The sequence below is a fragment of the Ammospiza nelsoni genome, chromosome 9, assembly GCF_027579445.1.
Source record: "Ammospiza nelsoni isolate bAmmNel1 chromosome 9, bAmmNel1.pri, whole genome shotgun sequence".
Lineage (NCBI taxonomy): Eukaryota > Metazoa > Chordata > Aves > Passeriformes > Passerellidae > Ammospiza > Ammospiza nelsoni.
The window spans coordinates 26074687-26092451 of NC_080641.1; the positions used below are offsets into that span (position 1 = coordinate 26074687).

The 17765-nt window shown below is 43.8% G+C and overlaps 1 protein-coding gene across 8 annotated transcripts in view; it reads left to right on the forward strand.

Annotated features, from left to right (window-relative positions):
- ST3GAL3 (ST3 beta-galactoside alpha-2,3-sialyltransferase 3) overlaps positions 1–17765 on the forward strand; it is a 173406-nt gene that overhangs the window by 133737 nt on the left and 21904 nt on the right. For all 8 annotated transcript variants that reach the window (XM_059478026.1, XM_059478028.1, XM_059478030.1 and 5 more), the window contains one exon: positions 15355–15501. In XM_059478026.1, coding sequence (XP_059334009.1) covers positions 15355–15501 — 147 coding nt within the window. The remainder of the gene's footprint in view (positions 1–15354; positions 15502–17765) is intronic.

The window sequence follows — 17765 nt, forward strand, 5'->3', positions numbered from 1 at the left end:
GAAAAGGAAAATGGAAGCATTCTGCTAAAGAACAGAACTGCTGTGGAAGTTGATGCATTCCTCAAAAAAATGGGCTGATCTCTGTCCTCTGATGTTTCCTTTGTCTGTGACTGTTGGTGGCAATTGCATCTGTCCGTGGTACAGTCACAGATGGGTAATGAGACCTTCTGAATTCCTTCAGGCACCTGGAGCAGCTTGGACTTGCTTGACCAGGTACTGGGATCCTTGCTTAGTCCTCTCTTGAGTAAGTGAAATCAAAGGGAGCTGAGTGGAGAAAGAGTAAATGAAAGGCGAGTGGCTATTTATTGCTGGGTCAGTGGTCAGATCAGCTTATTCTCCCTGCAGCTGAGAGGGATTTGCTCTGTGTTGTGTTGGTCTTTTGGCAGCACTTGCATACTGAGAAAGGGGTAAGTGCTGTGTAGAGAGGAGGATTTTCAGGAGATGTTTTAAGGAAAAAGAATTAATGTGATGCAGAAGCATTAGCAGAATAGTGAGGCAGGGGATTTTATGTGTTACATACAGTCCGGTGCAACAGCCTCCCTGATATTTGTTTGGTGCCTTAGTGCCCTGGAGACACTGTATCCAGAAGGAGGAGCAGTGGAATTTGGACATAAGGAAATGTAAAAGCTCAACTACTTTTTATTTCACACTAAACCAGAAAAATCTGGAAGCAAGTAAAAACTTGAGAGAAAGCATTAGCTTGAGAGAAAACATTAATGTAGAAAGGACAGGTTTGGCTTAATGTTTACTGTCAACAGCAAAACAAACATAGTCTCCATCACAGAGTTCTGGCTACACTGGCACTCCAGATTGAAGTCTTGTAGGAAGATAGAGCATAATGTATCACCAGAGAAGGTAGACCTGCCTTTAAAAGGGGGAAGGGTGAGTGAATCCAAGTGACTAAAACACTGGTAACCTGATTTCAGTCATTTGACAAGCATTGGAATAACTAAAAGAGAAAATCATAGCACTGGTTGCAGCTAGAAGTAGTATGGGATGGAGAAAGGTGGCATGGTTAGCAGAGGGGAGTATTGCACCATGCTGACCTAATCAGTGTCCAAGTGGAAAGGATGTGGGCTGGAGTCCCAGAGCCTGCAGTTCCATGAACTCATGGCTGTTGCAGAAGGGTCACAGATGTAAGCTGTTCGTGCCTCTGTGGTGGCTGGTCTGGCTGTGCTGACTTGGAATCTCTGCTGTAAGAGCCTGTGACACTTCCAGGCACCCCTTTGCTGATGAAACAACTGCTGCCACTGCATCACCAGAGGGGGATTACTCATGGACAGTCACTCAGAACAGTTAAACTTTCTCCTGGACTGTTATTTTTGCCAAGAGACATAATCTACATAGATTGTAACCCACTCCAATGCTTCCCAGTGCTTGTACTCCTGCATCTGCCTGGGCCTTTCAGTGACAGAAACTCTTTCTGAATACACAAAGTACTAGAGGAATTGCAGAGGGATAGAGGCTTGGTCATATGTTGCTTTTTAAAATAATGGTCAAAAGCTGAAAGTTTCTCTGCTGCATGGAGAGTAGATGCTTCCTGAAACAAACAGGACTTTACAAGCTCCAGATATGCAAAGCAGCCATCTCAGCCTGGTGCTGAGGCCAGTTCCAGGGTGGTTTCTTGGCTGTCATTAGTCAATTAGAGGGAGCTCTCTGGCTTGCTCACATCCCTGAACATCTGGCACATGGCAATGAAGCTGCCAAGTGAGGGCAAAGGTGCCTCTCGAAATTGGCAGCTCACGAGCTTAATGCTCATGTGTTAATGAGCCTGTGGATGATTCCAGTGGGAATCTCTGCAGCCTTTGCCAGGAGGAGTCACTTGTGCAGAAAGTGCCTGTGCCACCCAGAAGTTCTCTTTGATAGTGAAAGTCACAGGAGCAAGTGAGCACCTGCCTGTGAGTGAGGCCAGGCTGGGCTGTCTGTCCCTTGCAGGGACATGTCTCTGACCACTGGCACACAGCAGTGGTGCCCAGCAGCCACCATCCTCCAGCAGTGGGCATGACAATGACCCCTGCTCCTGTGTCACAGCATGTGGCTGCTGCTTCAGAGACCTTGTGGATGGTTTTATTTAATTTTTTATTGGGGAACTACATTATTGTATTAACCCAAGAGCACACTCCTAGTTGTGGTAGAATGTGTGCTATGATATCTTCCTGCACAATCAGTGAGTGTTGCTGTGCTGCAGCCAAGGCCAGACTGCTGCCAGCACTTGTGCTGTCTGCTGAGCTTTTGTTTAGAGCTCCTCTTCCTCCATCAGTTAATGGCCTTGTTATGCTGCATGTTTGCTGGGGCAGCCTGTTAATGTCACAGCCCTGCAGTTCACTGTGGATTCCTGAGATTATGAAACAGCCTTACCTGTGGGCTGGTATACATCCTGAAACAAACCTGAGGAGCCATCATGCTCCTCCTGTCATCTTCAGGAAAGCAGTGAGGCTCTGAATCTGTAGTTGCTCTCCCATCCCAAGGAAAGCTTCATTCACATGCCTGTATTTTTAGCTTGTTTGGAACTTGAGCCCAGCACTTGAGCAGGTGGTTTCTCTGGGTCTGCATTAGGGAAGGAGAATCTGCTTTTTCCAATGCTGTCCATTGCCTTTGGTGACAAATTGAGTGGCCACTGCTACTGGCAGATTCACTCCAGAGTTTGCTTTTGAATTGCAAATATTTTCATTCCATTTTCTCCTCCAAGGGGCTTGTTGCTTTAAATGTCTTGTGTACAGTGGTTCTTTTCATGGATTGTGAGAAAGACATGTGGGATGAGTCTTGGGACAGCATTCTGGTTTGGTGGACCTGTAAACCCACTGCAAGTTTTCTTAATGCATTGTGAATGCAGAGCTTGGTAACAGGTTTGTGGTGCCTCATCCTGTGCTGAAACACAGCTTCAGCCCCTCTGCTTAGAGATGTGCCAGGGTGGGCATTGCCTTGTGTCCTTTCTGGTAAGATTGTTTTGACATCAGTGTTTGGGTTTTAAGGTTTTGATCTCTCTGGCTCTGTAGAAGGCTAGTCCATACTGCCTGGGGGGTTGTGCTGCCATGGTCAGGAGCTGTTTCACCATTGGAGGCATTGGTGGGAATGGCCCAAGAGAGCCATGGAGGACTTGCTTATGAAAAAGAAAATCCTTTCTGTGACTGGCCTAGGAGATCAGAGCAATTTCCAGAAGATTTAAGGAGAAGTATGAGCACTGGTGCCCTGTGAGAGAAGGTAAGCCAGTTTCTTCTAGTCATGGTTAGAAGAGAGGCTGGAAAATATGGAGATGTGCCATATAAAACGTTGTCCCTGTTGACCAAGAAAAGGAGAAAAGTTTAGTTGTGTATTTTGTGATTTTAACAAGCTTTCAGGTAGCACTGTGGTGAGGGCCCAGTTTGCAATGTGGGCCTTGGGGGAGACATCCTGGCCAGATTCCCAAGGGAAGGTTGTTGGTATGGGAGGTGCAGGCTGGAGCCTGCCCTTCATACATACCTGCCTGCAGCAGTGTGATGAGATTAGGCAGGTCACTGCATAGCTGAGAGCTGCTCCTAGCCAGGCATGCACAGTGTGGCTGTGAGTGCCCTGCCAAGCACCAGCTGGTGGCAGGGGCTGCTCTGGTGCCTTTGCAATGTGCCTTCATGGCATTCAATGGTGCCAGGTGGATGTGTCCTGGACAATGAAACTTGTCCACTGGATTGGGTAGCCATTAATATCTACAGTCTGTAACCATTCACTTAAGCTCATGGGGCAGATGAAGAAATTAAAAAATAGCCATGACCACACTATTTCCTGGATTAAAAAAACCCAGGTGTCAAAAGTTTGCAAAGTGTCTATACTTGTAGGAATGACATCATTGATGACTCAATTTTTAGACAGTTTTTCTTTAAAATTAAAATGCAAATTGTTGGTGTGTCTGCCCTTCTAGTCTTTTCCACACTACGCATGGGTTTTGTCTTTTTTTATTTGTTGTTCCTTGCTTTGCTTGCTGTTACCTAACACAAGTCGTCCTTGCCTTATACTTTTATTAATGGAGGAGAAGCATTTAGCCATGCTAGGCATCAGCAGTCCTTAAGGAACCTTTATCCCACATCTGCCAAGACAGCATCATCTTCATTTCTGGCTCAGTAATCCCAGCTGTAACGTGAAAACCAGAGAGCTCCAGTCAGATTTTTATTTCTTTAGTTTCTATTCCTGTACATCATTCTTAAATGAAGAGACCCAAACAAGATTTAGCCCTGAAAAGACTGTATCATTGCCCTAGTAGGACATCCTTTCTGGGATTGCCTACACATCCTGATTTAGCCTGAGACAATTTCTTCCTAATATTGTCACCATCTAATCTCTTCTGATGTCTGTGGCCATACAACTGACAGCTGCTGCTCTCTCATTAGATATTTGATCATTCCTTCCTTCTCAACCAAAGTCAAAAAAGATGGGCAATTTAGAGTTGCAGTTTTTCCACATCTTGAAAAGTCAGTGTGAGGGCCAGCTGAAGAGCAAGTGCAGATGTCTTGAAAAGGCACCAGGAGGGTGCTCATGCTGCACTCGCTCTGTTTGGCAGGCTCTGGCAATATTCAGACACCAGTTTATGCAAATCCCAGTAGGTGCATTTCAAGGTCACAGTGCCTGTAGACTCAGCTTGCCTGCCTTGATTGGGACAGCTGAGCCAATGTAAAGAAAGAAATTCCAAATCTGATGGTGATCTTAATGAAACACACACAATTCCATTAACAGCAGAGCTAACAAAACTGCCTGATTGCCTGTGGATTTGTGTTGTGCTCTCTTTTGCACCCCAGTGCTCTCGGATGCTTGCATGGCCTCACCTCCAGCTGGCCTCTCCAGCAGCAGGGTGTGTGTCTGTAGTTCAACCACCAGTGCAGCCCATGAGGGTGTTGCTTGGCCCACATGTGCAGCAGATGTTCCTCCATGCAGCAAATCCAGCACATGGGAGAAGTGCCAGGACAGTGCCAGCAGTGAAACTGAGATGTCACCCAGGGGGTATTGGCCATTCGTGCAAGTGCTGGTAGAATGAAGATGTTCTGTGTTAACACTTCACTACAGGAATCATTTGAAGTCTGCAAAGCCTCCCTTAGGCTGAGAGATTTGAGTTCAATTTATTTAGTTACGGAGTTCAATTTATTTAGCTTATGCATGGGATTTTGGGGGGATTTACTTGTAGTCTCTCTCTCTACCTAGAGGGAACATTTTTTCTCACAAGAGTTTTTAATTTTGTAGGAAGAAGCGTATCTGAAGCTAGGCAAACGACCAAAAAAGGCAGCACTTATATCAGTATGAGTATTTTTGCTACAGCTGCCCTACAGGCTTGATGAATTTGCTCTTGATTTCTTGAAATCAAGGCTGGATATCTTGGTCAAGTTCCACTCAAACAGTGTGAGAGTGAAGGACTGGAAGGAGAAGTTGCTGATGGAGGAGCACTGCTCCCTGCTATGCAGAATATCCACAAGGATTTCAGCAGGGTTTCTCTCAGCCTCTCAAGCCGCGCTGAGAAGAAATAGCAGAATGTGGTGGCTAGAAGCTCAACTAGATAAAATCAGTCTTAACACACGTAATTTCCTAGAAATCTGTCCCTACTATTGTCAGGTGACATACTTGCAGAAGAGAGCACTGACTGCTGACATCTTTTTGCTGTAATGCAGACTTAATCCAGTATCTGGGAAAATTCTGTGTGCTGGGAGTACAAAGAACAGGGCTGCACTCGTGTTGCCTTCCCACCCTCCTGTTCTGTGACTCTGGGACCCCCTGTCCTCACTTTCTATGACCCATTTGTTGACTAAGGGGAGCAGGGTAGCAAGCCAGTAATACACCTGACAGCTTGTCATGGAAGTAAGTTATTTGCTTTATCCAGTTGTCTGCAAAGGTCACAGCAAATTTTTCTCTTCTTGGGGCACAATTAGCCAGATCTGTTTCTGCATCCAGAGGGAGAAGGCTTTGTGGAGTCTCTGAGGTGAGCAGTCTCCAGCATAACAGAATCCCCCGGAAGAGCTCTTTGGAGAGCCTTGCAACACCACAGGATGCTGTAAGTTCACCAGTGTGGGGTATGAAGGCTCACAGAGGAGGGGGAAAACACTGATTTGATTTTGTAAATAAAATCACATGCTTTCTGTCAGTGGCCGAAAAGAGACTCCCCTTTCACAGCTCCAGGAACTTTGCTATCTGCATTTTTTATTTAAAGTGAGGAGGGGGGAGAAAGTCTGAACGGTAAATATTTATCCAAGATGTGTGGTTGTTAATATGATCCAGTCTTCAGTCATTTTGAATGGTGTCATGATGACAGATGTTAATTCAGAAAGGAATAGATTGGACGATTTATGCCTGAAACACATGTGTTCCTTGGCAGGCTCCATGGATTACTTGCATAGTTAGAGCTGTCTGAGCAATTTGTAACATTTTCTCTGCCTCGAAGCACCGAGGGCTCCAGGACAGGGGGTTGACCTTTATCTTCAGTCTGCTATAATAAACAGAGGTAGCTAAACTCCCCGTGTGCTTTTATCTTCCTAAATTTATCTCTCCCCCTGTGCTCCAGCTGTGTGTGGTGCTTCTGGTTCTACCCAAGGGGAATGGCAGTTCTTTCTGCAGCAGAGCAGGATGCTCCTGTGTGTGAATCCCTGACCTCCTTCCCCTCCTGCCGGAGCAGCACCCCTGCCTCAGCACTCACAGCTATTTAATGCCAACACTTGTCCTGACAGCAGAAGTGAAAATAGACCAAGCCACGTGAAGGCAGTAAGCAAGAGGGATTCAGGAAAGACCTGACTTTTTTTTTTGGTAGTATTTCTATTCCTGCAGTTGTGATTTTATGCCATGTGTCTCAGGGTGTTTCTTCTCTTCTTAATTAAGACAGGATTGTAAAACTGTTAGTGTCTTAATTTTTATTTGTTTATTTAGTCAGAGGCATAAAATTGCAGGAAAATGGCCAAATTGTTGGGTGCACAAGAGCTTGGTAGGTCTACTTGGAAGTTCCTCTCATCTTGACCATCTCTTGTATTCTGACCATTTTTGATTATATGAACTTTGTCCACAACTGACAGGGTCAGAAAATACAGATCCTGGCCCAAGCCATCAGCACTTCTGCAATTTGGAAAAAAACTCTTTAACTGTAAATGTTCTGTTTGGATTATGGTTTATTTAAATTCTAATCTTTTAAGAATATTAAATAATCTTACTTAAAAACTCTTCTTCTGCAAAACACTAATTATTAATGCAAGTCTAGAAAACAAAGTAGGGCAGGAGCTTCCTGGCATCTTCCCAGTTTCTTGTTATTTTGACCTTTCTGCCTTCTCCTCTTAGAGGACACTGAATAATTTGTATATGTTCTATATGAACACTCAGTGAGTATACAAATGATTTGGCTTCTCATTTCAGCAAAGATGCCAAAATAGGAGAAGACAGATTTTCTGTGTACTCTTGCTGTAAAAACAATGTAAAAATTTCCCTGGAGTCTCACTTTGAGATAACTTCAGAAAGCAATGAGGGCTTTTAGGCCATAATTCTTCCTGTGGTGATCCTTTAGCTTTTTTTTTTTTTTGTTGTAATGTGCCAAGAATTTAGTCTAAATATATGTTGTTTAATGAGTTGCTGTTTGTATTCAAACTCGTGAACCAGTTCAGCTCCCCAAAAAAGACCTTGCTGATGGATGTCCTGGGATGCCCTTGTGCTTTGTCACCCAAGCCTGCAAAGACAGCTTTTTAAAATTTTTTTTCAATTTTTTTCTTCTGAGCAGGCATATGGTTGTAAGTGGAGCAGGTAGCTGGGCTTGTAGTTGGGATCATAGTTGGGATCACCTCATATTTTCCGTTATAAGTGATGGGGAAAATGCTTTATCATTTTTATCATTTTTACACTGGCATCTTTGAGCTGATCTTTTCCATGCCACATGTTTGGCACAGCTGGAAATTTCGGCTGAAATTACTCAGCTGTCTCAAGATGAGGCTACTGAAAATGTACAATTTAAAAAAATGTTAAAAAATCAAAAAAATATTTAAAAAAACCTTCCCACCCTATTTTGCAGAGGTTGTCCAGTTCTCCAGCCTGGTGTGGCTGCTGCTGTTCTGTGAAATCCCAGGGCTCAGTCTGATGTTCCATGGGGGTGTTAGATGCTCTCAGTCCTGCTGTGGGTCCCCTGTCCTGCCTGTCAGGTGTCTTCCCACAGTTAGCTGGGATAAAATATCTGCAGGAATGTAATAACCAAGTAAGATTTTCTAATCAGTCACTTCCCCACAAAGAGTCTGGGGCAAAGGCAGCAGACCAGGGAGCAGGGAACATCTCCTGGGCTCTCAGGAACCCCTTTTCCTCCTCCCTGCCATCTAGGCAATGGGAAGGAGCAATGGCCTGCTCTGGGACATGGCAAGAGCAGGAGTGATGAGGACAGCAGAGAAAGGAAGGGTTTATAACTGGCAGGAAATTCCTAAAACACTGGCACTTTAAGACTTTTTAAAGTGCTGTATGATTACAGAAATCAAGCTGCCAGAAGTTTAAAAAAGCAAAAAATAACATTGCGTTTTCAATGTTAATTCAGTTCTCCTGTGCAGATGTTATCCTTAATTGCTTAATTATATCCTGGCTTGCTTGGAGCACAGCTGTCTATCTAGTGGAGAGGGAAGACTGAGATTTGGACTAATTTTTGTAATGTAAAGCATTCAGCCTTGTATGAGCAGTTGTAGGAGCTGCAGAACACGTGGATAGCAGAGAGGAAATGAGAGGAGGAAGATTGGTCTCCTGGTTACAGACACTGAGGGTTCCTCTTGAGGAGATGTTAAACACATTAAGTATTGCAGAGATGCTCTAAATGTGAAAGCATGGTTTGTAAAACCCTTAGATACATGGTGATATAAGAAAAATCTTGTGGAAAGATTGAAAAGTCAGTGTTCTCAACAGCAATCCTGAGCTGAAACTGCAAGACAATCCTACTTCAGCAATTACTAACACATGGATCTGACCCTTTCAGCCCTGGTATCCTTTTAATGTTATATGAGTATGACATTTAATAAACTATGTCATAAGAATAGTAACAAAGTAAAGGAGGTGGTCCCTTATGGAATAAAACACCCTAGATAATGTGTATAATGATGATTTAGGGCCTATTCTTCCTCAGGATTTTTCTGAAACTCTACCACTTTAGATATTTTTTCATTGAAGGATAATTATTCACAGACAAAAAAACCACAAAGCAAACTTAAGTTATCTAAATCCATTCCTTTCACTAAAAACTTGCTTGTTTCCTAAGACATCTCAGAACAGGAATATTTCTTCAAATTTTGGCTCAAAATCCAGGTTGCATTTTGAACAAAGGAGTCTGTGGGACAGTCTATCCATCACCCTGTTTGTACAGAGAAGACACATCTACTGACATGCCATATGTGAGCCATCTCTTATGCTTCAACTTCTGAAACAGCATTCATCAGAAAAATCTTCAGTTTTTCTGCAGCTCCTCTGACATGTTCTGAGTTCCATTTTCTTCACAGGACAATCTCTTTTTTGGTGGCATTTTGTTATCTTACAACTGTGAACCACGTTTTGCTCTCAGTTACGTGGATAAAACCATGAGAATACTTTTTTTTTAAGAGGAATTCCTTTTCATTTACAACATGTCATAAAAATAGCTTTGCTCTCCTGACTCCTTAGAGCTGGTCTTGGCCTTGTGCTGTTTAATCCTGTGAATCAGAAGACAGCAGCTGGTATTAGAGCAGCCACACAGGAGGCCCACGTGTCTGTATTTGGGTTAGCTGTGGCACTAAGTTATGTAGGTCAGATGGAGCTGGAAATTCAGTAGGCCTGTTTGAATATGCTTGTCTCCTTATTCACAATATATGTTTTCAGGTAAACAGGGCAGAAACTTCCTGACATCCATGGGAACGAGAGCATTGCTGAGTTACAGCAAGCTGGTGTGTGACACAGCAGTGCCACCCTCATGTCCCAGGTGGATTTTGTCACCACTGGAGTTGCTGCTTTCTGAGCCAGAATCTGTGCACGGGACAGCTTCCAGTTTCATGTGCAGCCAGGGTGCTGTGTAAGTTACATGTCTGGCACAGTGTTTAAAGTTTGCAGCTGCTGCTTGGAATAAGTTTCCTTTCTCTTGTGGTTTTTGACTTGGTTATCCAGCTTAAAGGAACTTATCTCTAGCCAATGTAGCGAGCTATTAGCTCAGCTCTATCAACAAAGAAAATACTGTTGCTTTACAAAGAGAATAAAAAGCTCTAGTAGTGCCATGTTTTGAGGTGCTTTTGTCTCCATTAGTAACAACATTATTAAAAACTAAATTTGTGACCTTTATAACCTGCCAGGAGTTCTTTTAGGTGCTGTGAGGCAGTTGGCAGATGGAGCATACTGACAGGGGAATGACCTGGTGAATTACAGCCAGTTGATTTTAGACTTGGTCAGAGTGAGGCTGCCTTGGGAGAAGAAACAAAACTGGTAAAAAATTAGAAGTATCATATTGTTGGGTAGTCCAAGAGCTACATCTCTTTTGACAGCAGAACCAAGAGAAGATGAGGGAGAGGCTTGAGCAAAGCTCCTACTTCAGGCAGAGTAAGAGCTTTTCAGTGGGGCAGATAAGAGTGGAACTGGTCTCTAGAGCATTTCTAGGCTCTAGAAACTGAAGATAGGTTCATTCAGAATGGATGCTGGCTGTCAGAGCCATGTGCAGAGGATGGTGAGGGGTTCTCCATAGCTTTGAGAAAGTTGGGTAAATATGCTTGAAGTGTGGGCTAGTGGGTCTGGCAATTGACCATTAACCCAGACTGCAGGCTCTCAGCACCTCTGTTCTTGTTGCTAAAAATTCCTTGTTGCTTTGATAATCAGTGCAAATGATGCAACTTCATTTATTTTACCACTTGCAGAAGAGCATTTTCTAGGCCTCTGTGTCTACTTGACCGCTGAGAAATGCAGCACTGGCTGATAAGATGGTTATTTTCTAGTGGAAACACAGCTTCCACATCTAATCCAGTCATGCCTGAGCAGAAACCTTTCAAAAGCCTCTGCAGATGGATTGCAGTGGTTTTGCTGTACCTTGTTTGTGTGACAGTGAGAGCTTGTGGATGGCTGGTAGAGAATAAACCACATTCCAGCCTCGGTGGGGGCAGAGATTCCAATTAACAATGTGCTCACAGGCACCCTGAGGTCTTGTGACTGGTGCATCATCTCTTGACTTTTTTTTTGCCTCATGTCCTTCTTCCTCTGCATTTCTGGTCTTAGCAGAGTTCAAAAGAGCAGTAATCTCTGTTTACCACAGACTCCCTCTCCAGTCTCTTCGTTTGGTTGCTCTGCAGCAAGTATTGCATACCCAGACTTCATGTTGCATGTAGGTGACCTTTGCAGTCCTCCTGTCCCCTTTTCCATCAGAGTTGGAATCATCAATGAGCTATTGTGCTCATAAATCCAGTCACAGAGGCAGCATCTGTATCATGTGGATGCAATGGCATTACCTCTCTTTTGTTCAGTATGTAGAAGTGTTGTTATTGTGGGAGACTCAGCCTGCTTCTAGTGGTTTGTATTTTCCACTGAGGTGCTTTTAGGCTAAGGCTCTGAGTTTCCATATCTTATTTTAGAGAGTGTTGTGATCTGCCTTGGTAAATCTGAGAACAGGAGATGGAAAACTGAATGGAGACAAAAAATAGTTTACAACTGACTGTGCCTATTAGCCTTCAGTATTCTGCAAATGGACAGAGTGAGGGATTGCAGCTGGATTGTCTTGTCCCTGGAGCTATTTGGTGAGCCCTGCCACTTTTTATCCCTTCTTCCTAATCTCCTATCTTTGGTCTGTTATGTCTGTACCAGTTTATTCCTGGAGTGGTGTCTATAGAGGTGGTGTCTCTTTCTGCCTCTCATTGTACAAGAGACTGACTTGAAAGTCCTGGCCTATCTAAATTCTTTTGCACTTTTAAAATACTTTCCTCTAAAGCCTTTAGTGATGTCCTTTGCAATGATACAATTTGGAAAACATTCCAAGATTGCTTAAAAATGCCATGGCCCTCACAGACATGTTCTTCAGTCGTGTTCTCCTATCTGCCCGTTTATGATGCTTGTTTCTTTATGCTTGTGTTGTGTCAGCTTCTTTTGGCAGCCTTTGGCACTGATCTGTGCCTGGGACTCCAGCTGCACAGTTATACCAAGTAATAACAGTGGAAGCTTAACATAAGGATACACAATTTCCAGCCTGTTCCTTCTGGTTTCCACCTCGGTACCAGGAGGTGATGAGGTGCTGCAGGAACATTGCCTAAGCAGTTTTCAGACTCATTTTCTGACTGTTTATCATTGTGCTGATCAGGACAGGAGTTATTTCATTGTGACAAGCCCACCCTTAAGCACTGCATGTTTAGCCACTGCAGCAGACAACAGAGGATGCCCCCAGCCTCCAGCTGCGAGTCTGAGCTGCGAATCTGGCAGGAAAAGCGTGCCCTCCCTCCTAATGCCTGCTGCTCCTCAGCTCTCCTCCCAGCCAGATGAAGGGACAGCGTTCCCCGACGGGAAGGGATTGTTTTGGAAACCTCTGTGAACATCTGGGTGCAATCAGGCTGACCATGCATCGCACAGAGCCTCGGCAGGGCTGCGCTGCTGGGGCCGTGTCCGGAGCAGCCCGGGGCTCACAAGGCTGGGCTGCGCTCTGCAGCCTGCCCGGGACACCTGCACAGCAAACCCACAGCACTGGGAAGGGAGCTCAGGGCCATGGGACTGCAGAGCCAAACCACAAGGCTGGGGTGTCAGTCATTATAAGCCAGGAAAGCAGTTTTGGTTCTTTAGCGCTGCGCGGGGCTTTGCCTGCTCTATAGGTGGAAGTGAGAGCTGCCTGCTGTGACTCCGTGTTCCTCCCTGTAATTGTTGTAGAAATTACAGCGGGGAAATGCACCAAAATGAAAGACCCCCCCAGGTGTCCCTCAAAACTAATCTCAGGGGAACTGCCCAGTGAAGTTACAGGGAAGAACACAGAGCAAACAGAAATGAGACAGGAGGGAGAAGCCAGAGCAATTTCAGAGCAGTGTGATAGCTGAAGGAAATGTTTAGGGAAATAGTTATGAAGAACAACAGGAGAAACAGCTAAATAGAAGGGAGTAAAGCAGACTGGTTGTATTTCCAGCTAGGGATAGGCACCCCCATTTATTTTGCACTGGCATTGAACTAGCTGAGAGGAGCCCAGGTGTGGTCCTTGTGGTTCACACAGCACTGGGAAGATGGACAGCAGTGCTATGTCTGGTTATTTCAGCTCCCACAGCAGCCAGGAATAAAACTCTCCAATGTTATAACTTTTCTTTTTTTTCTTTTCTATTTAATGTTTTATGTGTAATGTAAAAGCCATATAAAACTTACTTAAATCCAAGAACTTATGTAGAGTCCCGTACGGAGTGTATGTCCAAACAAAGGGCATCTTCTGTCCACTTTAAATAGCTTGCAGACCTTTGGCTTGAGTTGTTCACAAAATTTAGGCAATGCCATATTTAGAGGTGTATGTGAAATTGTAATTGAACTTATAAATTTATTTTAGTTTCAAGGTCACACACTATTTTTCCAGGGAGTGCCTGCTTAAACCCCTGATAAGATGGTTTCACTGAATGAGTAGCTGTTCACAATTTTTGTTTATCATCTTCATTTTTGTGAGACCTGGAGCATGCTTAATGCAAGTGGAGTCTGTGACCCCTTTTTATTTTTCCCCCTCCTTTCCTGGAACTGAAAGACCTCTACTTTACGTGTGCCCTTAGGAAATTCCAAAGGTTTAATATTTATCCAATTTTTAATGAATTTTCACAAGGAGGCAAAACCCAGCTGGCATACCAAATCCCTCAAATCCCTTGGTCAAATGGATGTTATACTTTATTAATATTTGTAAAGTTTTTTTTCTGTTTTTTTCTAAATGCTGGGATCACTCAGTGGCTGAAAGTGTCTTATTATAATGGAAAGTGTTAGACTACTTTGACACCAAGCATTCTTTCTAATTCTACTATGATGAAAGAACGTGAGTGATAACTGAGAATTTTTTCCATTTAGGGTCCCAAGGGCACTTGGCCATTGATGAAATGTGAACTTAAACCCATGGGATCCTTGCCCTGGTTGTCAAAATGTATTGTGTTTAGGCAGTTTTGCGGGGGAACTGATAGCAATGGGATTTTGCTTTCCTGGAATGTTGGTTTGGGTGACAGTGTGCACCCTCCTCAGGTTTGCTCTGTAAATGCCTTTTGTAGCACGAGCCATCTGCCAAAGTTTCAGTTTCAGAGTATGAAATTCAGCAGCTAAAGATATCCATGGGATTGTTCCATAAAAAACACTCTGTAAGGTGTTTAGCAACATGTGGTGTGAGAGTTCACAGGAGCCGAGCAAGGACAGGGAGTGTGTGAAATGCAGCAGGCATTGGCTGAGGCAGAATTCCAGTCTGTAATTACAGGGGTGATCACTACTGGGCAGAGGAAGCTCCTGAGGATTTTGCAGTGGATAATCAACATTTTCATCAGTGCCTTGAGAGCAGCTGTAAAGTCACTGCTAATCTTCAAGCAACCCTAAATTGATGTGTATAATGAATTCCAGAGTGTGTCCTTTTTATGTAGTGTAGTTTCTGTTTCTTGTCATGGAGATCTCAGGGAAGATGGCTCAATGCTTCAAGGAGGTGTTCAATCAGATTATCCTGCCGAAGAAGCTGGTCAGCAGATTAATATTCCTTCCATCCTCCCTATGCCTTGCTCTGAATTAATCCAAACAGAAGTGAAACAATGGAACACAATTGCTCCCTAAGTCCTGTGAGCACAGAGCCTCTGGTTATTTTGGGGGCACTCTGTGCTGTGCCTGCTGACACCTGGAAAGGTGTCAGTGACGGCAAGCAATGATGCAAAGCCATCAATGAGCAAGGATGGGAAACCATGTGGCAGAGTGACACCAGCCCCTCCTCAGGCCAGGCTGTCTAGGAGTGCAGCACGCATCAAGGCCACTGTTCTTCCGTGTGTGCAGGGTGAAAACTTGAATTGGGTAAAAATAATAGACATACTTAGTTGTCTCTTCCCTTGTACTGTGAACATTCATGACTGTTCACAAAACACGATGATATCTGTAGGAGTTTACAGCTTAATTCACATAAAACCTAACAGGGGAGGACAAATGTAGGATAAAGTGGGAAGACGTGGCCTGTCTGTCTCCCTCACAGTTACTATCCAGACTGGCTCAACTGCATCAGTCCATGTTGCTTCCACCTCTCCATGAGACACACATTCCCTACAATGTCATACTACTGCCCTGTGGCAGTGAGCAGAGACAATGGGAACTGCTACAGAAGTGCATTATAATATATTTTTAAAATAAAATAACAGAAATCTGCTATACTTTGTATATAATTCTGTTTGTTGTTTGTTGTTTTATCTTTTCCTTTTTGTTTCTGTTTTCTGTTTTTGTTACCAGAGTGCCTCTGATGGCTTTTGGAAGTCAGTGGCAACCCGTGTGCCAAGGGAGCCCCACGAGATCCGTATCCTGAACCCCTACTTCATCCAGGAGGCAGCGTTCAGCTTCATTGGACTGCCCTTCAACAACGGCCTCATGGGCAGAGGGGTAGGTACAGAGCAAAGGGAGCCAAACCTCACAGAAGGATGTGATACCAAGCAGCACAGGAGGCTTACACTGTTCTTATTTTTCCTTTGGGCCTCTACTGTTGGACATTGAAAGGGAGGGACTTTGGTTCTGTTACAGTCACAGCTCTCAGACTCCTTCAAACCCTTCCTGATCCAAGGATTCTGGGGGGATCATCAACACTTTAGCAGTGCCTTGAAAGCCACTGTGAAGTTGCATCCCAGTAGAAGAGGGTAAAAGTTTGCTTTATGAGGCCTTTGGTAAGAAATTCTGGTCTTATCCCAACAAGTTTTATATGCAAAAGCTCTCAAAAGAAAACAATGCAAACCACAGTTTTGGCTCATATTTATTAACAAAATTCCTTAATGCTCATTCTTGTACCTCTCACCGACAGTGCGGCTTTTTGGAGTGTTAGTGTTGGAGTAGGTGGTGACTTGGGTTTTCTGGATTATCTCACATTGCAACACTGTCCTCAGAACCTATTTATATTTGCTCTACGTATTATATCAACCATTAGAGTAAGTATTACTTGGGTGGGTAAATTGCTCATGTACACATGTGATATAGCTGTTGATAGAGACCACACGTGACATTTTTGGGCACATTGGCACAGCTGACAAACCCAGAGAGAAGCACTTTTGCTGGACAAGGTCTGCTTGGTCTGCCCCTGGCATTGTCCTCCCACTGCTATCAGGCAGGAGATTTGCTGTGTCACAGCAGGGATTTGGACAGAATAGTGCCTCATTTGCCATGCTCAAATAATTATATCATGTAGACTTCTGGAATATTAGAGACTTTTGTTTTGTGCAAGTCGGATGGGTGGATGCCTCAAGATAAGACATTTCCTTCTCGAAATGCAAAATGCAAGATATGCAGACAGATTCAGCCACATGGAATGGTGCTTTTGAAAAATGCACTGCTGTGTACAGAAGCTATCATGCGATTCTGGGAACTCTGGATTTTTGTTCTGTGCACTGAAGGTATCTTATTGCAAATATTCCAGTCAGCTAGGAATTAAGTTACTTCATCTCTCTGCATTCTCCAGAACTTAGCCTTAGAACAATGTGGTCTTGATGTGTCTTCCAGAAAATCAGGAGTGGTGTCCCAATAAAGGACAAAAGTCATCTTACTTTATTTTTTCCCTCATTTATTTTTCTTTTTAAACACATTATTTTAATACACAAGTTATTGCTTAAACTGGAAGGAGAAGAGAGAATCCGGAAATGAGAATGCTGTGAACTGAAGTTTATGAGGTTTTGATAGGTTGTTTAACACACATCAGATTGGGAAATGAAGGCATCTTAATTGAAACCTGATGTTTCACTTCACGAAAGTCTATTTGAGCATTTAGGAATAGTTTATGGTTCTTTAAGGCAAGCAGTGTTTGCCTGTGACCCCTAGACTGTGTGAATTGCAGTTTGTTCCTCCAGGTGGGACAGCAGGAGCTCTGCAGGTGCCTGTGTGGGGCTGAGATGTCAGTGTAGCCTGGGCGGTCTCTGCAAGGACCCTGGTACAGGGATGCTGCCAGAGCTTAAAAACAGAGATTTTCTGGCCTGTGGCTACAATTTTGCTGCAAACATCAGCTATGGACTGCTGTCATGGAACTGCTGGAGCTTCACATTTTAGTGAATTCTGCTGGGCAGGCTGCACACTGCAGGATCAAGGCTGGGGATGCCTTCGTAATCAAGGCCAACACAAAATCCTCATAAAGAGCAGTAATATTCCACTTTCCTTTGGTTCTGTTGCCTAAATAAACTTCAGTGCTTCTCTTGCACACCACATATGGTAACAATGTGCTGCCAATTAACTTTGTAATTTGGGGGCTTTTCCAGCAAGGTTGAGCAGAGCTAGTAAAATAGTTTGGGGCTGATCTCAAAGCGTTTTTCCCAGGATTCAATAAAGAGTGAATGTAGTAACATCCTCTGCTTTGATAATATAATTTGGGCCAGATGATCCTGGAATATAGTAATGGGGTACAACTCAGATGTGCATTTTGATTGCCCTCATGGCAGTGGTAGCCAAAAGCCTCAGCAATGAACAAAACTCACACCCACAATGAATAGTGACTTCTCTCTGGGACTGGTAAAGCTTTTTAGAAGTTGTCTTCAATCCTGCTGAAGTCTTACGAGTAGAAGAGCTGTTCCATACTGTATGTGGACTTCTCTTTCATGGGATAAGCTGATCATAAAGAACGAACTTTGGGCTCCTTGCAATATCTAAGGGAAAATAATTGTTAATGCCTGAAG